General features: G+C 34.3%; 1 protein-coding gene across 1 annotated transcript in view; it reads left to right on the plus strand.

Annotated features, from left to right (window-relative positions):
* Nucleotides 1-22,505, plus strand: part of LOC136028754 (hemicentin-2-like) — a gene marked incomplete in the record, with an annotated part of 380,916 nt that overhangs the window by 261,188 nt on the left and 97,223 nt on the right. Inside the window, 1 exon segment of the mRNA XM_065706639.1 lies at nt 12,342-12,647. Coding sequence (XP_065562711.1) covers nt 12,342-12,647 — 306 coding nt within the window.

Consider the following 22,505-nt stretch of genomic DNA (forward strand, 5'->3'; position numbering starts at 1 on the left):
GCTTTGTCTTCTAACCGCAAATTTTGCTGTGCAAAATTTTATTTTCCAGTTAAATTTAATTTTTGTTGTATCTTATTCGATTCCTTTTTCTTTAGATGTTCAAATTAGTTTGTCATCTTGTTTAATTTTGAATGCGTCATAGGTACTAACACGATACGACCACTGCTGGGGGGGGGGGAGGGAATGCTGCTGAAGCTTAAATATCTCATATAAGTCGCCAGAACTTAATGTCTTTTTAAAAATTACTGATGTCAAATGTCATAATCATCCTTAGAAATGATTTCAAATAGCAACCTCTATTTTATTGACAACATCATAAATTGTGGTAACCAGGAAAACGAGTCTGTAAAAATATTTCAGGGCTTAAAGTTAAGCCGTTATTGCCAAAATATGCCCCAAAAAGACCGCCAATATTCTCACAAAAATCCAATATTGTGCAAAATGATTTAACGACTCTATTTATTTGTCCTCTAATATTCTATAGAGGTGTATAATCATAAACACTGTAAAAGCTCAAGTTACGGTACTTTTATATATTGCTTCATCTTCTTCTCTCTATTGTGGATTTTTTAGAATTTTAATTGTCCCTCTGTTCTTACCGAGTTTAGTGTTAGGATGGAAATATAAGCATGAGTGCTTTATTCTTCGTCTATTGACTGGCAAAGGCACGAAGTATCCATAAAAAAGTTCGTCGACAGAAAGTTCAAGACCCTATTTCAAGAAGGAGACTAATGTCTCAAAACTTTGATAAGCTTGTCTTGGAAATTCTGTACCAAAGGGGTAAGGAACGAGAATGGGTAAAAAATACAAATAGGTCATGAATCTTTTTCAAGTCTGATAAGTGGCGACATCTATAATTTAGCGTAAATAAGCTTGAAAAGGATCAGGGTAGGGACAATAATCAAATAAACAAAAGAGGAATCAAAACTGAGTGACTTCATAGCCGTTAAATATCATGTCTTTCTTGACATATCTCAATAGCTTCACTGAAATAAATAAAACATTCGTAAATAAATATGAATTGCCACCACAGGACGTTGTAAAATTCTTGAAATATATAATCTTATTTTTCCATCGTGTTCACACTAACTGAAAGTTTTTCTCGCTGTTTTTTTTTTTTTTTTTTCCTTTCATTGTGTTTGCCTATTTTGTTCGGGGTAAATAAATCTTGAGCCAAGGTTCCTTTTACTTTATATATAAAATAAATGCATAAAATGAATAATAACCTGTAGAACTAACGGCAATATTAGTGTACAGTGTTGCATGATTAGGAGGAATAGTCAATGCTTTTCTGGCAAATTCAGTCGTTCTTGCTAGTTTCAAATGAATGTATTTTCATCGGTTTGGCTTGATTGGCACATCGTTTTGAGTTACATTAGTGTACAGTGTTGTGTGGCCCATGGGAATCTTCAGTGCTTTCGGTAAAAAAAGAACAAGTTGTGTGAATTGTTTTACTTTTTTTTTATGTTGTTTGGAATTTTTGGTATTTTCTCTTGGAACCCATCCGCTTGTAGAACCAAAGTTTTTGTTCTTGACAATGATTAAGTGTTACCCGTTTTAACTTGCAAAGACAACAGAAAGCGCACGTACGTCCAGAAAGCGATGTATCTCTGCTTTAATTTTTGAAAATGGCCAAACCTTCTAGTTCTTAAATGCTGTTTTGAATTATCTCGTGTGGCTGTTGACAGATGAAACTCGAGTGGACAGCATTATATCGCAAGCAGTCAGATTCTTCGACTCTGAAGTAATAATTACAGCCAAAAAGACTTTATTCAGTGAGCCTGACACACAACTCTGATGTTATCCCACGTGAAAGATAATGAGAATATATCCGAAATGTATAGAATTCTAGTTATGGCATCAAAAAAGAAAGTGATTCAAAAATTTTATTTTCGGTCCGAATGAAAGTTTTACTATCAGTGACTCTTTTGCTGCTACACTAACTTGCAAAATAAATTAAATGTTGCGTAAACTAGATGGGTTTATGATTTTTCACATACAGTTCCATTTTTTACTGTTCCCCATCCATCGTTTGCAGTTGTGTTGAAAAATCCAATTGATAGTAAGTCCTTCATATAATTTGTGTAAAGAATTTTCCTATGGAATAACTGAACTACGACATAGTAAGAAAGAATGCAAATTTGTTGATCACTCATGAGCTGCTACTGACTAAAGTGCTGAGAATGTTTCGAAAATAAAAACTAACATCGTGGCAAATGTAAAACGCCCCTTTACCCCTCCGAACTCTCTAGACGAAGACGGATCGAAACAGTTAATTCATAAATGCTGCAAAGTTAGCCAGTGGTGTTCTTCGCGAGTGTTCACAACTTACTTTAAGTATAACCCTGACAAAAATAGTTTCTGAACCAGTCTATCTCAATCAAACATAAGAGACTTATTGTGTGGGACTTTGTGTTTATGCCTTCAAGATGCTTCAGTGCCACCAGACTAGCCACAAGGCTGTAGGTTTCACAAGTACCTTATGTGTACTAGGAGCAACATTAAGACTTAAAACGAACAGAAATTATTACGTATATGGGAGGGATCGCCCTCTTCTTAATACATCACCCTTTACGCTTAATTGAACTTTTAATGCAGCTTATCATTCTAATTAAAAGGCCCTGGTGTCTCAGGACTCATTCTTAAATGATTGGAACAAAGTCAAAAATACTTTTTCGAAATCCAAGTTTCAAAAAATCCTTTAGAAAATCTCGAAACACATAGTACTGTTGAATTAATTCTTACACCAGTTTTTCTGAGAAATGAAACTTATTTCCATTCAACATTTTATGTATGCTATTTGGACAATCTGGATATACTTTCACTCATTTTATTTATTTCAGTTGTAAGACCAGAAGTAGCAATTGTAAAAATCCTGAAAGTTTCAACTTAATGCCCCACTTGCCCTTGAGACATTGCTGAGATGTCTTATTGGCAACCAGCATACACATGATGCTTCTTCAGTTAGTTTTAAAGCAACATAAACCATGCACGGGAGTTTATACTTCATAAATAATTCTAGAGTGTAGGTTGTGCCCTCTACTCTTTATATCCTATACCCCAACAGAAGTAATAGTAGGAAAAATAGGAGTAGTGTTTTAAGTAATAGTACTTAAAGCAATATTTGATATATTTCTGATAAGTTCTATTGATAATCAGCATGTACATAATGTGTTTTGATTAGGGGCAACATCCCCATCAGTAGTCCCTGTTAGTTTCAAATTAATATCATTAGCCTTAGTAATATTATTACTAACATCAGTAGTAGTACTGCTACAACTAGTAGTAGTAATATGCACAGAGTCCATTTGTATTAGCTCGGGATATCTCTCCGCATAATTTGAAAGTTTCAAACTAATACTCTTGGTCGTTCTTGATATAGGCTATACAGCGCATTCCAATTTAATTTCACATACCCCCAAAAATTTTCTGAAAATGTGTCCATAATGCTCTTATCTTTGACGTAATACTTTAGATTATGTATTTTTTTTTCTAGACGGAACTGCCTTACCACGACGAACAAATAAACGTTTAAATGGTTATAAGTCTATTTATTTGACAGTGAAAACAGAAATAAAAGTCTGAAAATTTCGATCACATGTACAACGATCGTCATCAGCAGAAATACTTATCGTTATACTGATGGCTGGGGGGATATCCCAACATCCCTAGAGACAAAATTATTGGACCTTTCAACTATGCTAAACAAAATAGCTATCTCAAAACTTGGGTTGGATGAGTTCGGAAAATTAATGGACTTGTGAGGGAGGCTGTTTAACCTCCAATCCCTTTTGAGTCTTAAAAAAGGAACTAGAACTTTCAATTTCTAATCGAATGAGCATCTTTAAAAGTTTCTATGATAGGTATGTGCTGCCTATTATGTTTCTTATATACTCTTTTGAAATCTACATGCATATAGTTTTTTTTTGCTTAATTGAAACTCCCCCTAAACATTCCCTAGAAGTTTCTTCTTTAAACCCTTAGCCTCATTTAGTTACAGTAATCGTAGTAGTAGTATTAGTAGTATACACATACGGCAGTTTGACTACTTCAAAATCCGCCGCAGTATACCATGAAAGTTTCGACTTAATAATATAATCCGTTCCTGAAGCATTTGCTGTTACACCCTTTTGACGATAATAATTTATTTATAACTCACATCATAGCAAGTTATGGCACTTGTGGAGTAAAACAAAAAAAATAAAAAAGAAAATGAAATACACCGCAGATAAAATACACTACAAATAGAAACTACGCAACAATGAGATTAACCGAACAGACGGACCAAAGCATGATGAGGCGATAAATGATAAAAAGCTGAATCCGACAAACCTTCCATGCAGGAAGGCGAACTTTGCATTTATATCAGGGACCTCGAACTTACGAATTATCTTACCATTGCCATACCAAGGGGGGAGATAAAGTAAAAATTTACAATATCTGAAATAAAAAGTCTGAATCTGATTAACATCATTTTTCTTTAGAAGGGGATAAAGACCAGAAAGATTAAGGACAGAATGATCACAGAATGTAGCATATAGCCTACCCAGTGCACGTCTATTATACTTCCCTCGATTAGCAACTATCTTAGAATAGCCCGTTTGAATTTTCTTTTGAACATCACGAACAGTGCACTGCCATAGGCAGGAAATTAATTAGTAACAATAATACCCAATCACCGAAAGGCGGAAACAAATGGTATAAAAAAACCGCGACAAGCCAAGGGAGCATTAGAGGAAGTCGGACCATTAAAAACTAGAAATTCACATTTCTCAACATTAAGAGAAAGACCAATTTTAGAAAATAGACGTGAAACTTTTGAGACCATAGACGAGAGACCTTGCTTATTTTTACACAAAAGTATAAGATCATCCGCATAAGCAAGATAAGAAACATCTGAGAGTCCAATTAATTGATCTAATTTCATCTAAAATACCAGGAATGCACATTTTGAATATACTAGGTGATAATTCCCCTCCCTGTTTGACACCCATATATAAACAGACAAACTATTAATTAGGAGGAAAGAATTCTCATACCAAAACCAAAGAACAAAAATGACTGAATGATTTACACAATAATTAAAAAAGGAAAAAAAAAGCTTGACTGTGAACTACTTTGTCAAAAGCTTTAGAAAGGTCCAAAGTACATATATAAAGTGGCGACCCCTCAGCTAAGCTATTCTTAAGGGCGGAAGAAAGAACACGGTGTGCATGTTGACAACCAATACCAGATTGAAACCCGAATTGATTCAATCCGAAATTTGTATTTTCATTTAAATGATGAATTAAGATATATTCAAGGATTTTACTCAAGTTACACGTAGTGGCTCTAAGGCGACAAGATGAACAAGGGAGTTTTCCCCGCTTTAGAATTGAGGTGACAGTTCCACAAAGAAAGCTATCCGGAACCAGTGAAGATTTTAAACACATTTGGAACAACAACTGCAAATGAAATAAAAGAACAACAGACTTTGGATTTATATTATTTACACTTAATACCATCAATATCAATGGATGAAGATTTCAGTTGCTTAATTGCATTTTCAACAGCAGCTATTGATACTGGAATAATATGGCCTTGATGAAGCGAAGGCTGAAGAATTCTAGAAAGTAACCGAGAATAATGTGACTGCACGAAGAACTTAATTTTGGAAAAAATTCCCGAATAGTAAACATACCAAGTTGAACTAGAAATCGAATCACTATTATAAAGATCACTTTTATCCAGCTTATCAGAATTGATCAATTTAGACCAATCCTTTTTAGAGGCTGGAAATTCCATACCCTTATAACGAATGGACTTAAGGTACTTTTTATAATTATTCTTTGTTTTCTGCTTTATATCCGCAACAGACCCCGTTGTAGGTCTACCACAATCAACCCAAATTCGAAGCCAAAGTTTTGCCTTATTTTTATAATTCTCTAATTCAGGATCGGCAGCCCACATAGATTTCCGCATTTTCATACGAATACGCAATTCGGGAAGCACAATTTTTTCAGCTTCTTTCATACATCGAATTATATCATCATAATATCTATCAAGGTCACGCTTACTACCCTTTACTTGCAATTGGAGTAGATGGTAAGGCACATGAATACAACTAAGCAATGTAGATAAAGACAATATATATAAAGCAATATCGGCTCTTCTCCAATTACTATGTTTAAACCATTTAGAATTCCCAATAGGGGCAACACTGCAAAGGTTACGTTTCAGTTTAGCAGTAAATGAAAGCGATAGATGGTCAATGTCATCAGTCTCAATATCAACATGAATTATCGAGCATTCTAGCTGTGACGAACTGATTATATGATCAATGTTAGAAACCCTACCAGATTGATGGATATAGGAGTATGATAAATCTTTCTTCAGAATCGCGTAAGGGGGCATGCACTCCAATATTTCTCGGGATCGATAACTTTGTTCATCCAAATCCGTATTAAAGGCACCAAGAACTATAAAATCAAGTTTATTTTCCTTGACACGATTCATCACGGACTTTAAAGACTTGCATGTAATAGCAACTCTATTTATTGACTCCATTGTATTATTTTTATATGGAAGATAAACATTAGCAAACACAGTACTATTTACTCTCACAGCAAGAATGTGCTTATCCGAATAAAAAAGGGATGTGTTCAAAAGTTGAATATTTTTTTTTAAATACAGGCCAGAACTCCAGAAGGGCGGCCATGCGTAGTAAGTACATCAGAAGTAAAAACCGAATGAATAGAGCTTCGATGAAGGAAATTTCTGCTAGAGGCAGTTAACAAGGTTTCTTGCAGCAGATAACGTCAAAGTTCTCGTACAGATCGTCAATATAAGCATCTTTATTTTTTGTGCCATTGATATTGTGCGATATGATTGAAATTTGTAAAATCATTTAAAGGTTTGTTGACTTGCAAGACCATGGAGAACGGAGAATGACATGCTAAAGGACACGTGTTCACAATTGCAATTAGCACATTTTGGTGAGGTATTGCATGGATTTTCTTTCGTACTAATTAGTACGAAAGAAAATGATGATGGAAAGACATGTTACAATCATGCTTCATTACTACTGTGTGTGCATTCTTGTCTCCACTCAAGGAAAAAAAAAACATAGAAAAAATATCTATTAAAAAAATCCTGTTTGTAGGTCCACTATGCCTTCTTGCCTGAATCTAGTTTTATGTCTGCCCTTACTCTAAATAGGTTATTAAACAATACAGTGAATGGCCTACATGACGTGGGAAAAATAAAGGACAAAAAAGATCATATATAAATAAAACAAAGAAGACGAGTTTTAATCCAAATAAAACCGAAAACGAAGCAGATATTTCGGCAAAGTTCTCTGCTATGCTCTAGTGCTAAAAAAAATTCCTATATCCTAAAAAAAACTAATCTTTCAAGTTAAATAGAACTCAGTGAATCAAATAGAGATGAAAGAATTAAAGCGGTTTTTATTTCACTTTGGCCTTCAAAACATTTTAAAAAACCAAATCATTTACATCTTTTTGATAAGTCAAGTTTAGGCGTTTACCATTAAACGGTTTACCATGATTTTTTGGGGAAGTGCTTAAAGAAAAATAAAAAAATACACACATTAAGCCCTCGCTTTAAACAGACATACAACGAATATTTTAATAAACCCTATCTACGTTTTAATATCAATGTTTAAACCTGTCTATGTTTTAATACCTATATCTGTTTAAACATATCTATGTTTTAATACCCTATCTATGTTTAAAAATACCTATGTTTTAATACCTTATCTATGTTTATACATATTTATGTTTTAATACCCTATCTATGTTAAAATATATATATGTTTTAATACCCTATTTATTTTAAACATATCTATTTTTAATACCCTATCTATGTTTAAACATATGTATGTTTTAATACACTATCTATGTTTAAGCATATGCATGTTTTACTACCCTATCTATGTGTAAATATGTCTATATTTCATTACCCTATTAACATTCAAAGATATCTATATTTTGATACCCTATCTATTTTTAAACATATCTATGTTTTAATACCCTATCTATGTTTAAACATCTATATGTTTTCATAAAACCAATCTATGTTAATCTAATAACAATAGAATTAGTATACTTTACCTGTTATTGTAAAAAAAAGTATTAATTAATTATATATCTCAGCTACTTTTTGCAGCTTATTGCCGATGGTTTTCTTTTTAGTTTACTAATCTTTTTCATAATTAGTTTATCTAGTCTTTTTTTAATTCTATCGTAGGTCCTATCTCTGATGCATACAATATTACCGAGCATGTAGCCTTTAGTTTTGATGCTTTTATCCCTGCAGAGATAAAACCATTTCATATCTTTTCTCTTCGTGAAGCATTTACCCTTTCAGTTTACGACTAAAGTTTTCCTCTTTTGAGATTGATAAATCCGTGCCAAACTTCCAAAATCAAAGAACCAATCTTGTGTTGATCAGTAAAGAACTTACACCCGGTGAGGACAACTAGATTCAAAAACAAGAGAAGCACTCCAAATTTATTAAATAATTATGCTGATAAAATTTATTTCTGTTGCTGCATAAAATAGTTATAAATAATATGTATTCACAGGTAGGTAGGTAGGTAGGTAGGTTTTATTTTTATCCACAATATAAACATAAATTAAATGACAACACTAATAAATTATTGCAGCAAAAAGAAAGTCCTAAGGCCTTGTGCTACAAATTCATATTATGATTTATATTTTATAAATAAATATCTAAAGATAACTTCTTATGATTATCCACCTAGCCTATCTTATATATAAAAAACAACAACACATAGACATGAACAAAATGCAACATATATATATATATATATATATATATATATATATATATATATATATATATATATATATATATATATATATATATATTCCTCTTTTGAGATTGATAAATCCGTGCCAAACTTCCAAAATCAAAGAACCAATCTTGTGTTGATCAGTAAAGAACTTACACCCGGTGAGGACAACTAGATTCAAAAACAAGAGAAGCACTCCAAATTTATTAAATAATTATGCTGATAAAATTTATTTCTGTTGCTGCATAAAATAGTTATAAATAATATGTATTCACAGGTAGGTAGGTAGGTAGGTAGGTTTTATTTTTATCCACAATATAAACATAAATTAAATGACAACACTAATAAATTATTGCAGCAAAAAGAAAGTCCTAAGGCCTTGTGCTCCAAATTCATATTATGATTTATATTTTATAAATAAATATCTAAAGATAACTTCTTATGATTATCCACCTAGCCTATCTTATATATAAAAAACAACAACACATAGACATGAACAAAATGCAACATATATATATATATATATATATATATATATATATATATATATATATATATATATATATATATATATATATATATATATTCCTCTTTTGAGATTGATAAATCCGTGCCAAACTTCCAAAATCAAAGAACCAATCTTGTGTTGATCAGTAAAGAACTTACACCCGGTGAGGACAACTAGATTCAAAAACAAGAGAAGCACTCCAAATTTATTAAATAATTATGCTGATAAAATTTATTTCTGTTGCTGCATAAAATAGTTATAAATAATATGTATTCACAGGTAGGTAGGTAGGTAGGAAGGTTTTATTTTTATCCACAATATAAACATAAATTAAATGACAACACTAATAAATTATTGCAGCAAAAAGAAAGTCCTAAGGCCTTGTGCTACAAATTCATATTATGATTTATATTTTATAAATAAATATCTAAAGATAACTTCTTATGATTATCCACCTAGCCTATCTTATATATAAAAAACAACAACACATGGACATGAACAAAATGCAACATATATATATATATATATATATATATATATATATATATATATATATATATATATATATATATATATATATATATATATATATATATATATATATATATATATATATATATATATATATATATATATATATATAACTTCCCTGTCATGCTTTGCACTTTCCTGAATTGAAGAGCCAATATGAGACTAAAACTGGCCAAACTGATTCTCTACAATATTTCTATCCTTTAATATCAATGCAAGGCGACTGGCTACCCTTCTGACTTCCCATAAACTCATTAAGGACTTGCCATGTCACTTTTAAATCTTTTTTGTGATCTAAAAACTTGTATTCATAATATTTCTGTTTTGCCCCTCTTCCCATACTATTCACCTTATTTCTAACTCTCTTAAACTTTTTAAAATCTGCATCATTATGAATATTTAGAGATTGCTCATATAGCAGATTTCTTTTGTTTATCATGCTTATTATTTCTTTCGTAATCCACAGCTTCCGAGGGTAATCTTTTTTTTAACCAGTCACAAAGGTCACGTTTTATTATAAATTGGTTAAAAAAATAGTGTACGTAAGGGGTTAGAAGACGAAGCTTAACTACAATGGAATAAAAGAGTGTAATAGTTTAGCGTGTGTGGGTCTGTGATTAATAAAGTGAAAGAGGAACTCATTTTTTAATGCGTAAATAAGACTTGCAGAATTATACAAGATAAACAATGGCTCTGAACAGCTAGAGAAAAAGGCATGGAAGAGAAAACAGCAAAATGACTTAAAAAAAAAGAATAACATAATATTTATGCTATTGTGGAATTTAGATATTTCAGAAATTACAGTTGAAAAAGAAAAGTGTTAGTTTAGCGTCTGTAAAGGATACACAGGATGGAGAAATTAAATGTACGTCAGAATTTCTTAGTTCAGCTAAAATGGCTGATTTGCCACCTTAGGACTTGAAATAAAAGAATAAAACGATGAGTACGCCACTGAGAAATTAAGATAATTCAAAAGACATAAGCATTGGAACATTCCTGATTGTTCCTGGATTATTTAACAGCACAGTTAAAGCAAAAATATAACGGCTGGGAAAGCCTGGGAAAGAAGTTTTTTGGTACCGATCACGTCGTGAGAAGTTACACACAATTTCGAATTAATCCGAACAGTCAAAGTAAAAGGCAAGGAAAAAGTTTCAGGTAATGACGCACGGAAATGATTCACAAACGAGATATGCAGCTAGAAGACATGTAAAAACAAGCATGACAGCAAATAGATCAAATATTTTCTTTAGGCCTGGCCTTCTTAGGTTTTTAATTTGAAGACTATCTCCATATTCTGTTCCATTGTTCTAATATATTAGTATGTTTTGTCAAATCGAGAAATTTGTTCTGATCTCCTATTGGGATATAGGGAGGATGACTCCTATTGGGAGATAGGGAGGACGACTCCTATTTGGATGACTCGCTTTTAAAACAAATCATCTACCACTGTCATTTCTTTCAATGAACACCTCGTCTGTTAAGTGAGGTTATTGACTGACAAATTCACCATATGCCCAAGAGTTTCCTATTCCTTTTGAGCAGACTGTGTGCTATAAATCCAAATAAAACTCGTAGTGAAATTAATAAGGTTTATAAACTATGTATAGGATTGATGTATCTTAGTAGGTAGATCGTGGCTAAAAGCTGAAGAGAATGCAGTCCAAAGCTGCCAATTGCAAGGCACTCAGGAATTGATAAATCTCAAGGTAAGTGTAGTCAAGAAACTTAAACAGCTTTGTATTTCCGTGTAGGCTTCAGGTTTTGGAGTGCGATTAGCTGTTAGTAGGATTAGCAATAATATATTCTTTAATATAGTCAAATTAACAGCATTAAACACCTCAATAAACGATTAACAGCAGATGTTATATTTTGACCGAACTATGAACCAGTTTGAGAAGGCAAATACTTGAATTGCTTGGAAATTATTTGAGTAGCCAACTTATATATCTGCAGCTAGGAGGAGGTTCTTAATTAGATTTAGATGCAGAAGTTAGTGTATCAGATAGCCATAACTATTGAAATGCCCTTGAAACCGAAACATTTGGCTCTTTCTCGACCGTGGCCCGCTGCAACGTTTTATTATTTCGGGCTTCATGTTGTTTTCTTGGTGACTTATTATGGCTGTAAGGTTAAGTCTCACTAAAACTTGGTAAAAGTGAAACTTGTAATCTGAACTCAGACAAAGTGATGAAGAATAAATTCTTTGGAAAATAAACAATAAGCGTAGCAATAAGAATAAGTAATTTCTGATTCTTAACCGTTTAGGAGTCTTATGTGGCTGTATGCTGAAACCTTGAATTTTACCACAGTTAGACATCGTGGAACCCAAAAGAATTATGTCAAAAACTAAAAATTCTAAAAGTGGTGATAAACGGCCATTGATCAGGCAATCCTTCCTTGATTTGAACGCTCGTAACCTTTTCTTTACCTCATTGCACGAATAATTTAATTAAATTGTAAATAACGAAACAATTTAATTTGCAGATGCACCAAAATGTAAAACAGACGAAGTAATTAAAGCTGCTGGGTCTCGTGGCGAAACAACTACTTTGGCATGTGAAGTTGATGCCGACCCTACAGATGTTCACTTTTGGTGGACATTTACTCCAGTTTCAAATATTGTTGCAGAAGCAATCTTGTTGCCAAGAAGTACATTCATCATATCAGGTCTTAAAAGTGTCCTCAAATATTCACCAAAAAATGAAAGTGATTTCGGAACCATTGGGTGCTGGGCCAGTAACAATGCAGGGAGTCAGAAAGAGCCTTGCTTGTATCACTTAGTTACCGCAGGTGAGTGTACTAAAAATTTGTGACCAATCTTATTTCTGCATTTAATATTTCTTAAATTTTGAAAACTTCGGTTCATGATTAAAAATAAATTTTCTTTCGGGTAAACCTTTCAAACCTTTCCAACCTTTTCAGTTTTTTTTCAAAGTTGTACTAACATTCTAGTTTGTCAAGCTCTTATGCTGTTTTTTGTAGCAGGTTATAGAATCTTAGAATTATGAAAGGGTCTTCTTATTGCACAGCCTTTAGAGCTTTCAATTCGCTCAGGTTCCTTAAGCGAGATGTGGTTTCTTTTCTTAAAGCCTAACCACCAGTTTTCACATGGCTAATCCCTTGTGAAATGAGTACTAATTTTGTTCTCGCGGATATATATTTTTTACCTCGCTTAGGCATAGGTTTTTCCGCACCTTGAGGTGTGTAAGGCAGGGTGCATGATTTTGTAGTAGTGATCAAAGCTCCTCCAACAATTTGAGTGCCATGACAACCTCTTTTTATAGGGAACAATCAACTTTGGTCTTCTCCCCTGCAGCTTTTCTTTGGGGTAGGTGGTTTGCAGCTTCAGCCATGACAATGCAGCCATCCCTTTATTTGATTAATTTAGCTCAAATATCTCCAGCTTTTTCTGTGAATCATTTAAGTCTTGCGCACCGACTTTATTAAATAATTCGTTGACCACCAGAGAAAATGTATTGCGTAGTCCACTGGCTGAGACTGATCTGACGAGGTCAGATTAGACTGATATCAGTGCTTACAATATGGCTGGTTGTCGCAAATACCCTGACGGGGGCAGATCAAGTTTCTCCTGTTTCTATTCAGCTTTTCTAAATTTAACAGTATAAAGAATTTCTAATTGATAGTGTTATATATAGAATTATTGGTACACCGCTTTACCATACCTTTATTGATACTAGTTCTATCCCGTTGATGTTAGCGTCGATACTAATCAACGTTAAATGAAAAAACAAGCTATTTTGGCGTAAATTAAAAAGCAAAATTAGAACCTGAAACGAAAAGAGAACGTAGTGCATATGCGGTGCTCTCTTTACCCCATCTCTCTGCACAAACATATTATTTGTGATTTACTAAAAGTATTTTTAAATGCAACGAATGTAGCCAGTTTTTATTTGCAAGTTTTTTGCACACCGATTCACATCGATTTCTTAATTCACTGAAAACTTTCACACAATTCGTGGTACCAAACTGTGAGCGAAGAGTGAATCGGTCGAAACCCTAAGAAAAGGATGATCTATTGTAGTTCCAAATATATAAAGTCATCAAGTTTAAAGTTATCCATCAGAAGCTACGAGCCTGACGAAATTTTAGTGATTTTAATAAAAAGGAACCCACCTCTTAAAGGACAACTTGTCATGATTGGCCCTTTTGGAGACCATGGATCAAAGGAATCACATTTTACCAATAACGAATCTTATATGTGAGTGATCGGCAACTTGTATAACTTACAGCCCTTGCCCTAAAGGCTTCGGGGGACCTTTTCATCTTCGGAGGCATAGTTATTTGGTCTTTAAAGTATTTTGAACAAAGAGGCTCAATTTAAAATTTAATCAAAGATCTTTGGGGAAGGGCAGTTAAAAAGGGCTTGAGAGGGCAGTTTGCCCACTGATCACTTTTGACTCTTAAAAAGGGCACTAGAACTTTCAACTTCTATTTGATATATCTGCTCCAAAGTCCCTTCCAAAGCTTATGCGACCACCTTTTCCATACGAAGTGGCTCTGGAAAAAAAAACTCTTGGACAAAGAGGAGTATTGTTGTTTATGTTGATGGAAATCTGTTTGACTTCTGATCTTCTACGCGGCCGAAGCCATTGCGACCTCTACAAGTTTCTCTAATGTCTAAATGCGTCAAAAATCAATTGACACTGAATGTCAATAAGTAACTGTCTATTTTTAATATGTTTCCATATTTTCCATATCCGTTTCCGTATCAAAAACTTGTCGATTCTTTCAAGAGCCCTATAGTAAAAATATATGAGTGGATGCAAGGACTAATGGTACATCAAGTCCGCCATTGGATTTATAAGCTAGTAATTCTACGTGAAAACATGCTTAAACCTGGAACCAATTTAAGACAAATTACTTCTTCATCAACGTGTTAAGAAAAGTCTGGAGAATTCCAGACGAAGAGTCCACAAAGATCAAAAACATTAATGCATACGAAAAACCATAAATGCTCCAGAGTAAGACTTATAGGTCCAAATTTTTGCCCAAAAATAACAACTAAATGTTTTAGCTTTGAATGGGCTTTTAAGGGTATCTTGCTATGCATTCGTACCAGGTGAGAGCAAATATTGGCTTCAGAATAACTTTTTAGGCTTAAGATCCGTCTAAAATACAGATAGGCCTATTGCCAAATAACACATAAAAATGCCCAAAAATTTACTTTTCGGGAAAGACACGATGGACGGTCAAACCTCAAATTCACGTACCCAGAACCACTTAAGCAGCACAAAATTTAGCCAAAAGTGAATTTTTTTTTTTTTTTTGCTTTTGAAGTTATGCTAAGAAAATATATGCTTTACGTTTGTGCATGAGAAAACTTCTCTTCTGTTAACACTTGAAGCTATGAGAAATCCTGACAGGTCGTCTCTTACAACAATGGTCTCAGTTTTGATTTAGTGTCCCGTAGCCCGTCTCAACACTGCGTTATCGATTTAGGGTGGCTACTGCACAGGATGCCATGTCAAATATAGCTATCTTGTGGGTCTTCTATGACCCCTATGTGCTTGCTTTAGGCAGTATGTCGAAGTACAGACGCTATCTTTGACGGTTCTAGGCGTTTACCCTTCCCCCTCCTTCGGAAAATATCCACCAAAAAATACCCCCCACGAAAAAAACTCTCGGAAAATACCCGTGAAAAAAAACGTGGAAAATACCCCTCCCCAGAAAACACCTCTCTTAAAATACCCCAGAATAAGGAAAATACTTTCCCCAGAAAATATCTGTCATAAATTATCTCCCACCGAGAAACACCCCCTCCCCCATGAAAAATAGAGTTTTCAAATTTAAAATTTTATTTGAGTTTTTTTTAGTTTCGTTGAGAAGTGCTAAGCAAAGTGAAAAAGAGGAATTTACACCCGATAAGTATCTTAAAAGCTTATCCTAAAAACAAGTACCCTAAAATCCACTTTTGTTGACCTCCATATGAACTTATGCAGCTTTGGCAGTAGCGGGTATCAAATTAAAAAAAAAGAAGAAGAATAAAAAATTTAGAAGAAAAATCGTAAAAATTAAGCTAAAAATATATGGCACGAAAAAGCTTCAGAAGGTTTAGCTTTCCTTTGAAATTATACTTGGCTCTGTATATTATATTCTAGTCTTGACAAAGCGTGAGCTTCAGCACTACTCATGTTAATTTTTGCTCGTATCCAGTTTGACTCGGTTATTTACTGTGTTAAATAAAAAAAAACAAGTTTTTTTAACTGAAAGTAAGGAGCGACATTAAAACTTAAAACGAACAGAAATTACTCCGTGCATGAAAGGGGCTGTTTCCCTCCTCAACGTCCCACGTCTTTGCACTAAAGTTTAACTCTTTCTCTCAATTCTACTTTATAAAACAGTAAATAACTTTAGCGTAAAGAACGGGACGTTGAAGAAGGAAACAGCCCCTTTCACACATGGAGTAATTTCTGTTCGTTTTAAGTTTTAATGTCGCTCCTTACTTTCAGTTATAAAAACTTGTTTTTGTTTTGTTTTGTTTTTTTAATTTCTGAACGTTTTTGAATTAATGCATGTTTGATTTTGGATCTCCGCAAATGAATAATTAAAATGAAATTTGTATATTAATTCTTTTTTTGGCTAAATGGCTTTCTCTTAGTTTTGATCAGACGATTTTGAGAAAAAGGGTGGGGGAGGAGGCCTAGTTGCCCTCCAATTTTTCGGTTACTTAAAAAGACAACTAGAATTTTTTTATTTTTATCGAACGTTTTTATTAGTAAAAAATATTTGTAACTTACAAATTAACTTACGTAACGAACTTCTATATTCGTATATTTTAATATGTGTATGAGGGGTTTGCCCCCTCGTTAATACGTCGCTCTTTACACAAAAGCTTTAATTTTGTTACAGTTCTTTAAGATTGACCCCTGAATCACAAAGGCTGTAGAATAAATCGTTTAAATTACTAAACATACTTTAGCGTAAAGATCAAGGTATTTAGGAAAAGATGAACCCCCCGTATGCGTAATGATCTTTGTTCGTTTTAAGTTTTAATGCTGGTCCTTACTTTCAGTGGAAAAAACTTTTTCATATTTATTTTTTCATTGTTTTTTTTTTTAAATAATGCTAGAAGATCCTGCGCCCCTTTCAAGGAATTTCTCTTCTTCCATGAAAAATTCATCCAAGGGAAGATCCTCCCACGTAGCCCCCTCCCCTGAACCCTCCAACCCAAAAATCCTCCTGAAAAGGTTTGTACACTTCAAAATAATCATTACTGTATGTAAACGCTGGTCAAGGCTTGTAACTTGCAGCCCCTCCTCCGGGGACTGTGGGGGAGTAAGTCAGCCCCAAAGATATAGTTATTATATTTTTCGACTATGCTTAACAAAATGGCTATCTCAAAATTTTGATCCGTTGACTTTTAGAAACAAATGAGCTTGGGAGGGGGCCTAGGTGCCCTCCAATTTTTTGGTCACTTAAAAAGGGCACTAGAACTTTTCATTTCCGTTAGAATGAGCCCTCTTGCGACATTCTAGGACAACTTGGTCGATACAATCACCCCTGGGAAAAAAAAACAAACAAACAAATAAACACGCACCCGTGATCGGTCTTCTGGCAAAAAATAATAAGTTCCTTATGTTTGTAGATAGGAGCTTGAAACTTCTAGAGTATGGTTCTCTGATACGCTGAATGCGATGGCAGACGCTACTCAGCCTTAATTAATCTAAAATGAGTGAAACACGGATTTACCTATGATCCAGGCTTTTTGTCAGAACACCGTCATTGTCGATGTTCTTTTTCAGTCCTAGAAGATCACCTACACCCTTAGCTGCCTGATATCCTTTCTATTAAGCCTTCGCTGATATAGCTGGGTGGAATGGGTTTCCATCCATTCTGAACCCTATCATTCAGGGTTACATTTATGATAATGAACTCATGTCAGTCATGATAGATGTGAAACCTGTACGAAACTAGTTGTTTGGCAAAATAGGTGCACCGGCATGTTACGCTGTCTAACAGAAAGATGCCAATAATGGAGGCATAGGCTTCGATGCCCTCCTGCCTGTTCAGGAGGTTTATGCAGAACTGCACAAACACAGTTAATGACAGATAAAGCCCAGGCCGGTTTTGAATCTGAAAAAGACTATTATAGTAAAATCAACACAAAGTAATTAATTCTTTGATTCTTATTAAAGATGTGATTAAGACAGTTTGACTTGCTTGACTGATCATTCAAGTTTGTTTTTTACTTTTTATGTAATTTTTGTATGATTTCACCGGTCAAAATGTAGCAGAGCTATCGTTCAGAATACTATTTTTTAACTTCAGTTGAATGACACAGTAAACAAATCTTAGTGCTACTTCTTGCTAAGTATTAAAAGCAGATTTTGGTTGAAATTTAAGTGCATGATTTTTTGGGCTTAATTTTCTTGTCTAAGATCCCAACTTGTCTGGTTTAATAAAAAAAATGATCTTTCTTGTTTCCAAAAAAAATATGTTTTTATATTTTTGACTCAATTTTGGGCTGCCTATTGAATACGCGCTACGTGAATGTCAACTTGTAAGATCTTTGAAGCCTAAACTGTGTACAGCTCAAAATGTATGATTAGGTATTAAATGACATTCTAAAAATTTTCAACCTTTTTTCGTAAAGTTTGGCTATTTTTAGGTGAAACTGAAGTCTATCGCAATTGGTAACCTAAATTTAGTAAAACAACCTCAAAAACCCATTTGAAGCCAAAGTAATTATTTGAACTCAATAAATAGACTTTAATTCTGTTGCTAAACTTAAGGGCTACACCAAAAGGAGTCGTGCAATATCAATCTGATTTCGTTAAGAATAAATTAGTAATACATTTTTCTAAAACTGGAATCTTTGAGACTGACAGACTAGTCTGTCAAAGCCGAGTTCTTGCAAAGTTTAATATTTATCTAGAACTTGTCAATAAAGTAATATAATTCATCCAACGTGTCTGGTGTCAGAATGTTGTTCATCTACTCATTTTCCCGTTCATTTGTCACCAAGCAACCGTAAAACGTCAAACAACTTTTACCAGAAGAGGTTCCAGATTCTTTTTTTCTAGCACTGAAGTAAAATATATTCAGAAGGTAATCAGACATTTAAAGACCAATATGACTATTAATTCTTCACTGAAGGTTTAGGTAGCCTTACAGTCGAGATAGAAAACATTTATTAAACAACTTGTGCGTGGACTAATAGATCCCGCTCATTATTATCATCTAGTGGAAGACAGAGCCTGTCTGTTGAGAAGTAGATAAAAAACGTAGTATAGATTAATTTTTCAGGACCTGATAAAAACCATTTTCCGACCTTCCCCCGAAAACAAAATTCTATGTCTGTGGCTCCCCACCCCCACCCCCTCTTTGTAAAAAGTCCCGAAAGCAGTAAGTTAATCCCTGGCCATGAGACAAAATGGGTTATGCTAACCCAACTAAGCATACAATTTCTCATTCTTTAATTAGACCTACTGACTGTATGCATTCTTGAAAAAGATATATAATCCCTTAAAATTAGGCTTGAGGAATAAGGAAAAAAAACTTTTACTCTCTTGCCAGTATCCAGAAACAATTTGACTGCTTGAACTGCTACCCGTTGAATATTATCACGTAATTGCTTTCTGGTTAAAGACTGATAGGGTCTTACGGATATTCAGCAATCAGAGCGTAATATTTACTAGTTTTTAGGCCATATTTACCTCTATTTTACTAGTGCGTAAGTACGAAAAGGTCACACGACATGGGCCTAGTCGCTGAAAGCGATACCCTTTTGTTATTTATAAGAATTTAGATAACTGTCTTATTTCAATCATGGTATTCATGATAATGATGAAAATGACTGGAAAGACTTTCATGCGATTTGAAGTCCTTATAGCAATAGCTTATCTTGAAACAAATATTTTAGGGATAAAAAAGGTTTTAGTTGAAGTGGTTCTCCCCAACTAACAATCACTTTGTTATTGCCTTCTGGAAAGAGGTTGAGGACCTTCTACCCCTTTGTAGCACTCATTCTAACCGTATGACCCGTCATACCTGAGATCCACTAGCCACACAATTTAACACTTGCCTCCCTCCCAAACGATCTTTTTGGCTTTTTACAATTCAAGCCCAGCAACATTGCGCAGTCTAGCACATGATAGAGGGCAACAGTTCAGTTGGCCTATATTATGACTCTTTGAGATCCTCACAGAGCATGTCAGGTTTGGCGAAAAATGGAGACTTGAAGAGTGAACAAAACAGCACAAAGGAAGGGGCCCAACATGTTTTTGTGAAGTGGTCATATTTAGAAGAGCTGTAGTCATTTATATGTGGTAGAAGTGGTCATATTTAGAAGAGCTGTAGTCATTTATATGTGGTAGGAGTCAGGGGCTATGTTGACCATAAAAATGATTAAATATTCCTTGCTCCTAGATGTCTGAGGTAGTTAAGTGGTTTATGAGCAAAAACAAACTGATATTTACCCATCCCCCTTGAGAGAGTCAAAAAATTATTTGTTATGACAAATAGGTGTAAGTACCAGGGGCCAAGCTTCACTTGGTGAAGACAATTTAGGAATTTACTTTGTTCGGCGTACCCTTCCCCCTATAAATGCGTATCCCATAACTGGATTCACACAATAAAAAAAATGGTGTGCAAATTCTCATGATTAAGTTTTTAGTAACAAAGTGGAAGGTATTTTTTCAAATTCTAGGGAAGAAGGAGTTCTCCTTCTCTAATTGGCATTCCAGACCAGTGCAGACAACTTAAAAAGTACCTTTTTTAAGTGATCAAAAAAATTGGAGGGCATCTAGTCCCCCTACCGCGCTAATTTTTCCCCTAAGTCACCAGATCAAAATTCTGAGAAAGCCATTTTGTTCAGCATAGCCGAAAAACCTAATAAGTATGTTTGTGGTGACGACTTACTCTCCCACAGTCCCCTTGGGAGAGGCCGCAAGTTACAAACTTTGATTAGTGTTTACATATAGTAATGGTTATTGGAAAGCATTCAGACGTTTTCAGTTTTTTTTGGTTTGAGAGGGGGAGGGGGTTATGTGGCAGGATCTTCCAAGAAGGAATTTTTCATCGGAGAGTAGAACATCCATGAAGGGAGCGCAGGATTTTCTAGCATTATTTAAAAAGAAAAACAATGAAAATGATAAAGTGTTTTCAACTGAAAGTAAGGAGCAGCATTAAACCTTAAAACGAACAGAAATTATTACGCATATGAGGGGCCCACCTCCTCCTAATACCTCGCTCTTTACGCTAAAGCATTTTTAGTAATTTCAACTATTTATTCTACGGCCTTTGTTATTCAGGGGTCATTCCTAAGGATTTGAGACAAAATTTAAGCTTTAGTGTAAAGAGTGAGGTATTGACGAGGGGGTGAACCCCGTCATATACGTGATAAAAACATACGAATATAGAAGTTCGATACGTAAGTTAATTTTTAAGTTACGTATACTTTTTACTAATAAAAACGCTCGTAAAAAATTAAAATATCTAGTTGCCTTTTTAAGTAACCAAAAAATTAGAAGGCAACTAGGCCTCCTCCCTCCCCTACTCTTTTTTCTCAAAATAGTCCGATCGAAACTATGAGAAAGCCATTTAGCCAAAAAAAAAATGCAAATTTCGTTTTAATTATTCATGTGCGGAGAGCCAAAATTAAAACGTGCATTAAGTCAAAAACGTTCAGAGATTAAATAAAAAAAAGTTTTTTTAAGTGAAAGAAAGGAGTGACATTAAAACTTAAAATGAACAGAATCACTCCGTATATGAAAGGGGCTATTCCCTCCTCAACGCACCGCTCTTTACGCTAAAGTTTTTTACTATTTTAAAAAGCTGAGTTGAGAGAAAGAGTGGGGCGTTGAGGAGGGAACAGCCCCTTTCATATACGGAGTGATTTCTGCTCGTTTTAAGTTTTAATGTCGCTCCTTACTTTCAGTCGAAAAAACTTGTTTTTTTATTTTATTTATTTGTTAGTAAAGACGGTGGGAGCAGTGAAGATGTTAAAAATAGAATAGCCAAGTCTCAGGGTGTTTTTTCACAGTTAAAAAAGTTTGGAAGAATAGGACGATAAGTCTGCAAACCAAGATTAGAATATTAGAAGATACAGTGACGACAGTAGTCAAGTAAGGGTCTGAAGGCTGGGCGCTCCGAAAAGCGGATGAAGATTTACTAGATGTTTTTCAGAGAAGTTGCCTACAGATTGTTCTGGGTACCCAGTTCACTGACCATATTTCAAACAGTAGGCTGTAACAAAAATGTGGTTCAATCCCGCTTTTTAGGGCTATCATGAAAGAAAGGTTGAGATGGCTAGGGCAGCTTTTGTGGATGAAGGATGACAGACTGCCAAAGATTGTTATTTTCGGCCAACTGTCTAGGGCTAAACGGAAGGTAGGTCGTCCTCGTCTAGGGTGGGAGAATGTCATAAAGAAAGATTTAAAGGAAATTCTAACTTCCTGGGAGGGTGTAAAGAGGAAGGCTTTGAATAGATTGGGATGGAGGAGGAGTGTACGTAGCAGTATTTGCCTCGGGGGCTTGGTGCTACGGTGATTTGTTTGTAGTAGTAGTAGTAGTAGTAGTAGTAGTAGTAGTAGTAGTAGTAGTGGTAGCATTGATTATTAATCAGGTAATGTTTTAAGCTTTATTTAGTAGGCTATGTGACTTTATTTCTGCTCTTCTTAAGTTTTA

The sequence above is a fragment of the Artemia franciscana genome, chromosome 7 (assembly GCF_032884065.1).
Source record: "Artemia franciscana chromosome 7, ASM3288406v1, whole genome shotgun sequence".
NCBI classification, from domain to species: domain Eukaryota; kingdom Metazoa; phylum Arthropoda; class Branchiopoda; order Anostraca; family Artemiidae; genus Artemia; species Artemia franciscana.